Source organism: Cebus imitator, unplaced genomic scaffold (assembly GCF_001604975.1).
Source record: "Cebus imitator isolate Cc_AM_T3 unplaced genomic scaffold, Cebus_imitator-1.0 Scaffold109, whole genome shotgun sequence".
Lineage (NCBI taxonomy): Eukaryota > Metazoa > Chordata > Mammalia > Primates > Cebidae > Cebus > Cebus imitator.
In genome coordinates this window covers 5,089,394-5,102,278 of record NW_016107424.1, presented here as the reverse complement: position 1 = coordinate 5,102,278, position 12,885 = coordinate 5,089,394, and the positions used below count along the sequence as shown (strand labels likewise).

Below are 12,885 nucleotides of genomic sequence, written 5' to 3'. Positions count from 1 at the left end.
GGATTTACAATGAGCTTAACTGTACAAAAACATATAAATAGAAAAAAAACCGGGAAGAAAATATATTAGATTTGTAAAAGGGGTTATTTTCAGGTTATATTACTACAATTTTTTTAAAACCAGTTTTAGCACTTTCTTGAACATTACAAATAATGAACACATTTTTATCATCAGAAAAATCAAAGCCAAAAAATGTATAGATGTTTTAAAGAACTGCATATTAAGTGCCTATATGACTGGATTTACCTCTGCAATTAGTTCTTTGGTTCTAAAAAATTTTTCCCTGGCATTTTCATAGACAGCTGAATTTGTGGAGCCTTGCTGGAAGTATGCTGCACCCAAATCATAGCACACCTGAAATAATAATGAACACCAATTTGCTTAATAATTTCTCAGGTACTTAAGAGCTGACAGAACAAAATTCTCTTTATCTCAGGAAAACAGAAAAAACACATATTCCAAGGAGCAGTGCTACTGTCAATGTTCTTAGTCACAGGCAACATAAACCAACTCTGGTCAATTTAAGCAGAAAGCTGATTTACTGAGATTTCAGGTTGCCTACAGAATTGTTGGAAAGGCTAAAGAATCTGACTAGAAAAAAGGGCAAGAGAGGCATGCAGTCAAGAAGAGAGCTAACACTGGTCTAATGAAGACACCACTGCAGACAATCTCAACACAAGATTCCACAGCTCCTGTCACCTGTAGCCACCAGGACCAGACCCTGAAAGCAGCAGCTCCATTCCCGCAAGTGCTGCCCCCGGAAACCAGATTTCACTGTCACTGTTGCCGCTACATAACACCACAATGGATACTCCATCACCCTAAATGCTATGACTTACTAGGACTAGCTCCTGATTCAGTCAAAAGCAGTGTACCCATTTGTTTTGTAAAACTTATGAGATAAGCCTGTCCTTGAGCCAGATAAGGCTAGAGAAAGCTAGTAATGGAGTTTTCAGCTTATTTTATAAGAAGCAGACTCTGCCTCCTACAAGTCTGAAAAGATCGAAAATTCTTCTAATACAGGAGAGGGAAAAAAAAAGCTGGGGAGCCCCTCAAAAGTGAACGTGGTACACATCTAACATAACACACTGGTTAAATTGAGAAATTTAAACTAGAAAACTTTTCCAGTCGTATGTTTCTATGACAGAAGTTGTATGTAACATGTGGACAATAGGCAAAAAAATAATTTATATGTTTTTCCAAAAGCTTTCTTAGATGGACACCTGGAATTACCGAATGCAAAACTCAAAAAAGACTCAGATTATTTAGTTCAACTTGGCCATTTTATGGATAAGAACACAAAGGCCCAGAAAGTGACGTGAAAAGCATACAAGTAGTGGCAGAGCCCATGTTTGAACTCAGATTCCTAAACGCCTCAAATTTATTCTGCGCATGGCTGATAGATCAAGTCTTCTTAATCTGACTGACTTAAAAATTCTTTGCCAGGTGAGGTGGCTCATGCCTGTAATCCCAGCACTTTGGGAGGCCAAGGCGGGTAGATCACGAGGTCAAGAGATGGAGACCATACTGGCCAACACGGTGAAGCCCTGTCTCTACTAAAAATACAAAAATTAACTGGGCATGGTGGTGCACATCTGTAGTCCCAGTTACTCAGGGGGCTGAGGCAGGAGAATCGCTTGAACTCAGAATGCGAAGGTTGCAAGGAGCCAAGATTACGACACTGTACTCCACCCTAGTGACAGAGTGAGACTCTACCTCAAAAAAAAAAAAAAAAAAAAAAGTCTTCAATTATTCCCCAAAACAGAAGAAAGTTCAAACTCCTTCCCCTGCTATGTAAGGATCTCAGAATCTGGCCTAATCTTTCTTTCTAAACCTTTCTACTGTACTCTATTTTAATCATACCAGTTTTCTCAATTCCCCATTCACATGAGATCCTAGAAATAAGCTTCATTCCACATCCCTTACTCATTTTATACCACCAAACCAACCTCTGGCAACAGATACTTACTCCTCTTCCAAACTCCTATGCCATAATCATGCCTGGCGTTCATCATGAAACCACTCTTTACTGATAGTTTTATAAATATGGTTCTGTGCAATTCAACAAATCCACGTTAATTCTTTTTAGCCTCTACAATATTGCTTTACACTATTTAGACCACACTACATGTTTGGCTGAATTTTTTTTTTTTTTTTTACTGCAACCTCCTCCTCCTGGGTTCAAGGAATTCTCCTGCCTCAGCATCCCGAGTAGCTGGGATTACAGCTAATTTTTGTATTTTTTTGTAGAGACAGGATTTCACCACATTAGCCAGGCTGGTCTCAAAACTCCTAACCTCAGGTGATCCGCCTGCCTCGGCCTCCCTTGGCTGATTTTCATTTTAGAGAATTCATCCTATCTGGAGTAAAAGGATGCTAAAAGAGCAAACACACACACACACACACACACACACACACACACACACACACACACACACACACACACACACACACACACACTATAGTTATGTATAATTCTGCTTTCCAGGCAAAGATGGACTGCAAAATACCTAAAAGATATTTTCAAGTATTACTCTAGTAACTGACTAGCCACTACAATGAGTTTAGAGGTTAAGGGGCAGTCAATAGATTTATTATAAAAACAAAAAAAACCTGATAATGAAGCTGCCCTGAAGGGCAGTAAAACCTGGTTTTATTGGGGAAAAAAATAACAATTTTTCTTTTAAGTCTCAGGTAAATTTTAATAATGTAAAGAACCTACTTTAAATATTATCATGCCAGGAAATGAGTGTTACCATTAATTTGCCTTTTAAAAAACAGGAATTGTCACTCAGCTATGTAAGTAAAAGAACAGTTGATAGTTTACCTAGCACATTATAGATGTTTTACAGAAGTTCTGTTTTCAGGTTGTATCATCCGCCATATTGTGAAAATCAGCAGTGTTATCAACAACTTTTAAACAAGTTTTGAAAGATCATGAGAAACTATGTACCAGTAACACTACTATATGCGAGTTTCATCGGTGATTTTTAAAGGTTACCACCAAGTATCCTGTAATCCCAGTACTTCAGGGGGGCTGAGGTGGGAGGATCCCTTGAGCCCAGGAGTTCGAGACCAGCCTGGGCAACATAGGGAGACTCTGTCTCCATAAATAAAAATTTAAAGAAAAAAAAGGTTACCAAGTCTCAACACTTCATTACTCCCACTCCTGCTGTAAACTCCAGCTCATCAGGCCTTAAATAAATGATTACCTTCAGCTCTGGAAACAGCTCATCTATACAGTCACTTTCCCAAAACTGTCATAACTATTCTTATACCTTTCCAGAAAAGGAATTAGTGATAAAGAAGCCATGCCAACTCATACGACTAAAGAAAGAGAATACAATTCAGAAGGCATGATTCTAGTAGCCCTCTCTAGGAAATTGCTGAATACTTTAATATCTCTATTTTACTCAAGGTTCTATTCTAAAAAAAAAAAAAAAAAAAAAAAAAAAAAAAAAAAAAAAAAAAAAAAAAAAAAAAAAAAAGATGTCAAAGAGTTTATAATCCAATAAGGAAAAAAGAAGACATAAATACATAAAGTAATATCCAACAATAGTCATCAACTGAAAGCTGTGAAATGAATTAGGGGCCCAGAGTTAGAGAAAGTGGGCAAACTTAAGATCCCTGCAAAGCTAGACAGTGTCAAGGTCTAGATTTTTCAAAGTTCAGCATGTTATTAGTTTTTATTTTCTTTTGTTCTGATTACATTTCTCATAATATGAATGAATTGCAAATCAATTATATATAACTGTATTCTCAGTACTTAAACTCTGTCTCCTAAATACAATCAGGAAACTATTTCAGAGACAATAGATCACATAAAATTTCCCTTCCATTTCTTTCAGAAAAATGTCAAATCTTATAAATGTATAAATACAATGCAGCCTTAATAGCATCTTAAGAGACAAAAGCAGAAATAAATTCTAATTAAAAATAGGAGGATAACCTCATATAAGATTTTCCAAAAAATTGCCATACATTAATTAAATATCAAACGAATACCTGGCACTGCATTTCTTCGGTTCTGACTTTCAATCCAGCAGTAGAACTCTCAGTTTCTCCATTTACCATGCCTGGTTCCATGGCCAATAAATCTAGAGTTCTCATCGTATGGACATAAAGATCCTTGTTTAATTTTAGGGCTGCCTCTAGTACCAAAATAGAATCAGCAGCTTGTTCTTTCAGCTACAAAAATCAGTAAACAAATTAAAATACAAAAATAGCAATAGATATTAGACAGAGTATTAGGTACAGTGCATTTAGTAGCTCAGTGCACTAAGCTATTAAAACAAATTTAACACAGCAAGAGTACAATTAAATTTGTTGAAATAAAGTTACCTTAAATCAAAGAAAATAAGTTCCTACTGTGAGATTAGAAAATATGAAAAACAAGAAAGACTGGTATATTTTTTCTGTAGAAAAGTTAATGCTTTAGGCTAGGCGCAGTGGCTCACACCTGTAATCCCCACGCCTTGGGAGACCAAGCGAGGTAGGAGGATCATTTGAGGCCAGGGGTTCAAGATCTGCCTAGCCAACATGGAGAAATTCCATTTCAAATAAAACTACAAAAATTAGCTGGGCGTAGTAGTGCACATTTGTAATCCCAGCTACTTGGGTGGCTGAGGCATGAGAATTGCTTGAATCCAAGAGGCAGAGGTTGCAGTGAGCTAAGATTGTGCCACTGCACTCCAGCCTGGGTGACAGAATAATACTCTGTCTAAAAAAGAAAGAACAGCTAATGCTTTGAAGATTTAGCTGGACACAGTGGCTCATGTATGTAATCCCAGCACTTTGGGGGTCTAAGGTGGATGAATCGCTTGAGTCCAGAAGTTTGAGACCTGACTGAACAACATGGCAAAATCCCATCTCTACAAAAAATACAAAAATTAGCCAAATGTGGTGGCACATGCCTGTAGTCCCAGATACTGAGAACACTGAGGTGGGAGGATCGCTTGAGGCCAGGAGGTGCAGGCTGCAATGAGCCAAGATCAGGCCACTGCACTCCAACCTAGGCAAGAGTCAGGCCCTGTCTAAAAAAGATTTGCACTATTCCACTTGATTTATTCAAGAAATGTTTGCGTGCTTCAACGTGCCAGCCGCTTTATTAGGAACTAGATAACAAAACTTCCACATTCAAAATAATAGAGCATATTTGCTAAACAAGCAAATACAGGTCGTTTCTTACCTTTTTCTCTCCTTGCCCAGCCCCTATACCTCACATGGTAATCTGGAACACTGTAGGTGTTAATTACAGAGATCATTTCTAAATTATAAAAACTCTCAGGTTTCTAATTTTCCATTATGTAGATCAATTTAAAAATAACTGCTAGGCCCGGTGGAGTGGCTCATGCCTATAATTCCAACACTTTGGGAGGCCAAGGCGAGCAGATCACTTGTCAGGTGTTCGAGACCAGCCTGGCCAACAGGGTAAAACCCCGTCTCTATTAAAAATACAAAAAATTAGCTGGGCATGGTGGCACAGGTCTATAGTCCCAGCTACTCAGGAGGCTGAGGCAGGAGAATTGCTTGAACCCAGGAGGCAGAGGTTGCAGTGAGCCAAGACCATCACTGTCACTCCAGCCTGGGCGACAGGGCAAGATGCTGTCTCAAAAAAAATTAAAAAATTAAAAACTGCTATAACTTATTATAAAAGTAATTTTTAAAATATAAAGTATATATGTTTGTCATAGAGTTTTTGGAAAATACAAAAGAATATAAAGAAAGACATCACCTGTAAAATCAGTTTCTCATATCAACTAATGTATCATGAAATAGTCAAAAATAGAAACAAATAGCAGTAAAATCACACATTGAAAGTCTATGTATGATTTAGAAAAATACCTATGTCCTAATAGTAAAAACCTTAATGTCACTGCGCTTAGACCTTCTCAACTCTTGTGTCCCCCCAGGTTAGAAGATGCATCTCGAGGTCCCCAACCCCTAGGCCACGTACTGGTACCGGGAACGAGGCTGCAGAGCAGGAAGTGAGGAGAAGGTAAGCAAGAGAAGCTTCATCTATATTCACAGCCGCTCCCCATCGCTCACATTATGGCCTGAGCAACATCTCCTATCTGATCAATGGGGTCATTAGATTCTCATCGGAGTACAACCCTATCGTGAACTACACGTGTGAGGGATCCATGCTGCACGCTACTTATGAGAATACCTGATGAGATGTCACTGTTTCCCACCACCCCCAGATGGAACCACCTAGCTGCAGGAAAACAAGCTCAGGGTTTCCACTGATTCTAAGTGAGCTGGATAATTATTTCCTTATATATTACAATGTAATAATAATGCAAAATAAAGTGCACAATAAATGTAATGTGTTTGAATCATCCTGAAACCACCCCTGCCCTGCCCCTCCATTCAGTTTCCTGGAAACTGTCTTCCCCAAAACCAGTTCCTGGTGCCGAAAAGGTTGGGGACTGCTGCTCTAAAATTGTTCCTGAAATGTTACTGTGTAACAGATGCCAGTACTTACCACTTTCAAAATGTTTTCTGTTAGCTCTTTTTCCTGTTGCATTTGATTCATACTAAAGAAAAACAATTGAAAACAAAAGTATTAAAAGTTACTCTCAAGACTAAAAAAAAATCTAAAGAGCATCATTCTTGAAAGTCAGGTTCAGTTTAAATAAGACTGTTTTTAATGTTATTTATTTTCATGTTTGGAAAAAATCCTCAACTATTATGATGCTCATTAACTTACCAGTATTTTCTCATTTACTTTGTTTGGGTTTTCTGCTTTTCAGACAGGGTCTCTTTGTCACCCAGGCTGGAGTGCAGTGGCACGATCACTGCAACTTCAACCTCCTGGGCTCAAGTAATCCTCCCACCTCAACCTCCCAAAGTGTTAGGATAACAGGTGTGCGCCACATCACCCAGCCTCATTTACTCAATTTAAGAGCAAAACTTAACAAAAGCTCATTCGTATCAAGTTAGAAACTATGCTTTCTAGCTCCAAATTTGGGTAAGCTGCCACATAGAAATTAAGATCAGGTTTAAAACTCCATCCTTCTCCACTCCCACAGCTTCACTTGACTAGCCTTAAAAATAAAAAATTTAGGCCGGGCGCAGTGGCTCAAGCCTGCAATCCCAGCACTTTGGGAGGCCGAGGCGGGTGGATCACGAGGTCAAGAGATCGAGACCATCCTGGTCAACATGGTGAAACCCCGTCTCTACTAAAAATACAAAAAATTAGCTGGGCATGGTGGCGTGTGCCTGTAATCCCAGCTACTCAGGAGGTTGAGGCAGGAGAATTGCCTGAACCCGGGAGGTGGAGGTTGCGGTGAGCCGAGATTGCGCCATTGCACTCCAGCCTGGGTAACAAGAGTGAAACTCTGTCTCAAAAAAAATAATAATAAAATAAAAAATAAAAAATTTAGGCCGAGCATGGTGGCTCACACCTATAAGCCCAGCACTTTGGGAGGCCGAGAAGGGAAGATCACAAGGTCAAGAGTTCAAGACCAGCCTGGCCAACATGGTGAAACCTCATCTCTACTAAAAAATACAAAAAAATTAGCCAGGCATGGTGGCACGTGCCTGTAGTCCCAGCTACTCAGGAGTCTGAGGCAGGAGAATCGCTTGAACCCAGGAGGTGGAGGTTGCAGTGAGCTGAGATCATGCCACTGCACTCCAGCTTGGGCAAAAGAGTGAGACTTTGTCTCAAAAATAAAGATTAAATTAAATTTTAAATTTTAAAAAAGAAAACCTCCAGATACAATCAACTATTATAATTGAACTCTAATACTGACATATATTAATTTCCCCACACAGAAATGTATCTTCTTCAAGACAATTAAATGAAAAAAATATCAGGCTGGGTGCCATGGCTCACATCTATAATCCCAGCACCTTGGGAGGCCAAAGGAGGTGCATCACCTGAGATCAGGAGTTCAACACCAGCCTGGCCTACATGGCAAAATCCCATCTCTACTAAAAAATACAAAAATGAGCTGGGCATGGTGGCAAACACCTGCATTCCCAGCTACTCAGGAGCCTGAGATGGAAGAACCACTTGAACCCAGGAGGCAGAGGCTGCAGTGAGCTGAGATCGTACCAATGCACTCCAGCCTGGGCAACAGAGCGAGTCTCCATCTCAAAAAACAAAACGAAACAAAAACTTAATGCTTTCAGATAAATGGCACAATTCCCAAAGTGCTTCCCTTCTCAGAGCCCTGTATCTAGCACACTACCTGACTCTCTAGTCCCTCTAACTCCTTTAAATAAACCCTCACATAGGCCTTCTGCCCTCCTTATTCTACTTCTTATAACAGGTTATTAAAAACTTGCAAACATTTTAAAAACTCTAATGAAAAAAGTGCCAGGAAGGGTCATAGCTGCCAACTTACACACTTAACTGAGGGGGTCCAGGTTTTGCCTGTTTGACTGGAAAACTACTTTGAACAATCGTCCTAATTGCCCTGAAGACAAGACAGGAAAAAGAAAATTTAATACATTATAAATGTCATTTCAATTATTTCTTCAAGTACTCCTCAGGTTTGTATAAATTATCTGAAGCATTAAATGGCACGTGGTAAACCCTTCATAAGTTATCCACATTTTTATTAGACTGCTTTTCATCTATGCAGTCACAAATTTTCTCTACCATCAGACTCACAGTTCCCAAGATCTGAGAAATCTCTGCAGCAGAACGGGTCCATTAAAAGCATACCCCTAAAAGCCACAGTGCAATAAAACAGAGGTTGCCCAACACCTTCTGGGTTTATGAAAACATTTACCATCTATTGTAGAGAAGTATAGCCATGGCAGTGGTTGGAGGTAAAGTGGCCAGATCCATGTCTACATGCTTGGTCCCAGGAGGAACTTTACTGATACAGAGTAGTTCATTTAGTAGCATATTCAACACTGGAACAGACAAACTTAAAAGAAGCAAAAGGTATACGTTTGCATGTTAACTGCAAAAGAAACACAAAATACAACAATTCCATATCCTCACTGAAAATAGCTACATTGTCAAGGAACCACATCTTCGGGTTTACCAAATATAGAAAGATGTTAAGAACTTTTTATTATGAAAAAACTTAAAACATAAAAGTAGACAGAATATTGCCAGGTGTGGTGGCTCACACCTACAATCCCAGCAATTTGGGAGGCNAAAAAAAAAAAAAAGAAATTTCTGTTTTTAAAAAGTCAAAGGGGCCGGACGCGGTGGCTCATGCCTGTAATCCCAGCACTTTGGGAGGCCATGGCAGGCAGATCACCTAAAGTCAGAAGTTCAAGACCAGCCTGGCTGATAGGGTGAAATCTCATCTGTACTGAAAATACAAAAGTTAGCCGGGTGTGGTGAAACACACCTGTAATTTCAGCTACTCGGGAGGCTGAGACAGGAGAATCGTTTGAATCTGGGAGGTGGAGATTTCATTGAGCAAAGATAGAGCCACTGTACTCCAGCCTGAGCAACAGAGTGAGACTCTGTCTCAAAGAAAAAAAAAAAAAAAAAATAGAATATAATGAACCCCTATGTAACCATCATTTAGCAATTATCATCTGATGGCCAATCTTATTTCATCTCTACTCTTACCCACTTCCCAAATCATTTTGTCCATAAATATTTCAGAATATATCTCACATTCACTCTTAACACGATCACGATATTAATTCCACATCTAAAAAATTTAGACTTGCTTATTGTCAAACAGCCTATCAGTGTTAAATTTTCCAGCTGCCTCACACATGATTCTTTGTACTCACTGCTACCTGTTGATATCTACCTGTTGATATCATGTATGGGTTTCCCCCCTCAGATTAAAAATACATTTTAAAAATTCTAATATTTAATGCTGAAGAATGTGGTTAAAAAGGGGGGTTTCTGAATACTACTGGTTAGAGTATAAACTCTTTTGGAATGCAATCGGCAATATGTATCTGTCTTAAAAATGTTTATACCACATGATCCAGCAATTTACGGATCCTAAGGATACAACTCAAAATAAAGATAATTTTATGAGCAAAGATATTTAAGGCCCTGTGATTTATAATAGTGAAAAAGTAGAAATAAACTAATTTACTGTCAATTAAGGAACAGTTAAATTATCCATACAACAGAATCCTCTCCAAAAAATTAAAAAGGGGAAATGTTCATAGGGTATGATCACAACTTTAAGCCTATGGAGAGGAAAGAACAAAAATTACATGAAAATGTTTAAAAGAAAACAAACCTCTCCCCTCCCCAATTATTTCTTATTTTCTGAATATTTCCCAACTTCCTATAAGGTATTTAATTGTGATGAGAAGGGGATGAAAATAAATCATTTTCTAACCACAGGCTTGAAAGTATTTTTAAGCAAATAAGCACTGATTCTAGATCAGCGGTTTTAATAGGACATACTGATTTATGAATAGTAAAATTAACTCAATTATTCAATAGCAAATCATCCATAATACTACACAACCTCTATCATTAATTTTTATTCATTGTCTTCAGATAAGTCAATTGAGAAATTTACAACAGTTTAGGTGTGGATTTTCTCGTTACCACATCAAAAGTAATGTTATTCCTGCATATTTTATCAAGAATTTATAGTTTTTATTATTTTTTTCCTGAGTCTCATTCTATCACCCAGGCTGGACAACCTCAGCCTCCCAGGTTCAAGCAATTCTCATGCCTCAGCCTCTCAAGTTGCTGGGATTTCAGGCACCCACCACCACACCTGGCTAGAAATGGGGTTTCACCTTGATGGCCAGGATAGTCTGGAACTCCTGACCTCAAGTAATCCACTTGCCTTGGCCTCCCAAAGTGCTTGGGATTACAGGCGTGGTGCCACAGCGCCCAGCCTGTAATTTTTAAGAAATAAACTAAGATATTTAAATTGTACTTCAAATGAAATTTCACTGAAATCTCATGTACCTTTTCTCTAATATGTCTAAGTCCCACTTCAAATGTGCAGCAACTTTAAGAGCAAGTAGTTTTAAAATACGATTTCTCTTGTTATCAGGCGGAGGTTGAACTTGGTTTTGTTCATTTACTGAAGGTTTGGAAGCCTGTTCCAAAAACTGAACTATAAGTTGAACTGGCGCAGGATCTAGGATTTAAAAGAATATAAATTCTTAAATTTAAGTTTTAATTATGAAGATACAAAAGGATTTTTTTTTTTGCCCCAAAAGGTATCCAAACAGCTGTGCTGTTACAATGACTAAGAAATACCATATGTAAAAAGTGTGCTTGGGAGTTAAAGGGGAAGATCAGGAAGAGTGGTAAGGAGGAAGGGTAACAGGTCAGTGTGGAAGCAAGCAAAAAAAGCACCTCACAAGGTAGCACATGATAGTTATAGATTTCTGGTTCTGCAAATAACCACTGCCAATTAGAAGAATGAGATACAAGCATTAGAAGTATTATTTTGACACTTAATTAGGGTGACCTCCATCAAGTTACCTCTGCACCTGTTTCCTCCAATGCAAAATAGAGGATATTACCTACTTCACATGATCATTATGAAGATTGAATTAAAGGAGGTAACAGATGTGAACAATTAAGCACAGTGCATGGCACCCTCCAAGCACTCAACAAGTATCTTTCAAAAGGAATGAATCAGGAGGGCATTATACAAGTGGCAAAACTGCCTAAGTACGCAAACTACTTACACAGTGGTCTCTATCAGTTAACGCCAGTCTGAGACTGAATAAGCCATATATAGGTTTGAATTTAGCAAAATGCTATCCGAGGAACTTACCTTTTCGTGCCAATACCTTTTTTGAGAATGCCTGGAGTGTTCCTCCTTCCCTAATCACAACCATTTAACTGGGCTATTAACTATTATTATCAGCAGAAAAAACTATCTTGCAGAAGAGCAGCAGTTCCTGCTTTAAAATATTTTCTTTTTATTTACAACCCAGCTTTGGAATAATTGAGAGTCAATAAAATTCCTTCATTGAAAAACAAAATGTTTAAGAACCTAATAACTAGCGTCAGAATCAGCATCCAACAGCGGATTCTCCCCATTTCCCTGAATTTATTCCGCTTGGGGTTCAGTGAAGGAGGGGTCCGGTCAGCCTCCCCCGACCCAAGCAACCACAGGACCCGCCTTGCAGGCTCAAATCCCCAACAGTAAAAAGGTAAATCGTAAAAAGGACCGAAGGGTTTGGGCTGACGGCGCCAAGCCCGCCCCTCCAGGGTTGGGAGGGCCTTTGTTTCCAGCTTTCTTATGACCTTCCACCCCGGCATGTTTTAGGCAAGCGAGGAGCCCTGCCGGAGCTGGGCTCCCTTGCGCGCCTCCCATGCCGCAGCTTCGGTGGCCGAGAAAGCGGGGAAGGGAGGGAGGCCGGGCGGACAGCGCCAGTGGCGGCGTTCCGCTCCCCAGGTGCAGACGCCGCGCTCACCCGGGCAGGGCTTGCGGAGATGTTTCTCCAACAGTGACTCCTCCAGCAGGAACTCAAACCAGCAGGTCTGCGGCGGGGTGCAGGGCCGGCTGGAGGTGGCTGCCTCCCGGTCCGCCGCCTCCGCGCTCATCCTGCCCCCGCCGCCGCTACCACCAGGGCTGCTTCCCGGCTCCAACCTGACACTTGAATGCGGGCCGGGGCCTGCGGTCAGCGGAACCCGGCGGGAGAGAGGCCACGCTCCGAACGCCCCGGAAACTCACACAACCCAAAATGGCGGCGCGGGCTAGCCGGAGCAGCGATCCTGGATCTGCCTCCTCGCGCCACCGCCGCTCCTTCGGACCAATCGTTGTTAGGGTTGGAGAAGAAAGGGGCGTGACTAACCTTCGAACCACGCCTCCTCCCGGTTGCCATAGGAGACAGCAACGCGTGAAGCCGGGTCGCGGGTGGTGGTGGTTTCCTGTTTCCTGATAGTTCTCCAGAGAGAAAATGAGACAACCTCATCTAGGGTTGCAACGGGCCTCAATATTTTCGTAAAGGCGAATG

The 12,885-nt window shown here is 40.3% G+C and overlaps 1 protein-coding gene and 1 long non-coding RNA gene across 7 annotated transcripts in view; one reads left to right on the top strand and one right to left on the bottom strand.

Annotated features, from left to right (window-relative positions):
• The window catches only part of LOC119472621, a 20,901-nt gene extending 19,160 nt beyond the window's left edge, over window positions 1-1,741 (top strand). The window contains exon 2 of the long non-coding RNA XR_005201777.1: window positions 1,657-1,741. This is a non-coding gene — a long non-coding RNA (uncharacterized LOC119472621). The remainder of the gene's footprint in view (window positions 1-1,656) is intronic.
• INTS8 (integrator complex subunit 8) overlaps window positions 1-12,646 on the bottom strand; it is a 99,326-nt gene extending 86,680 nt beyond the window's left edge. For 2 of the 6 annotated variants that reach the window (XR_005201772.1, XR_005201773.1), the window contains exons 1-7: window positions 12,343-12,646; window positions 10,874-11,048; window positions 8,745-8,885; window positions 8,355-8,426; window positions 6,488-6,539; window positions 4,006-4,188; window positions 247-354 (exon numbers count right to left, since the gene is read on the bottom strand). Coding sequence is in view for 1 of the 6 variants with exons in the window: in XM_017538133.2 (XP_017393622.1) it covers window positions 247-354; window positions 4,006-4,188; window positions 6,488-6,539; window positions 8,355-8,426; window positions 8,745-8,885; window positions 10,874-11,048; window positions 12,343-12,472 (861 nt within the window). In the remaining 5 variants the exon portion in view is untranslated. Of the gene's footprint in view, window positions 1-246; window positions 355-4,005; window positions 4,189-6,487; window positions 6,540-8,354; window positions 8,427-8,744; window positions 8,886-10,873; window positions 11,049-11,696; window positions 12,286-12,342 lie in introns of those variants that run through there. The other 4 variants (XR_005201774.1, XM_017538133.2, XR_005201775.1 and 1 more) reach the window with 4 other exon arrangements.
• Window positions 12,647-12,885: the final 239 nt, after the last annotated feature.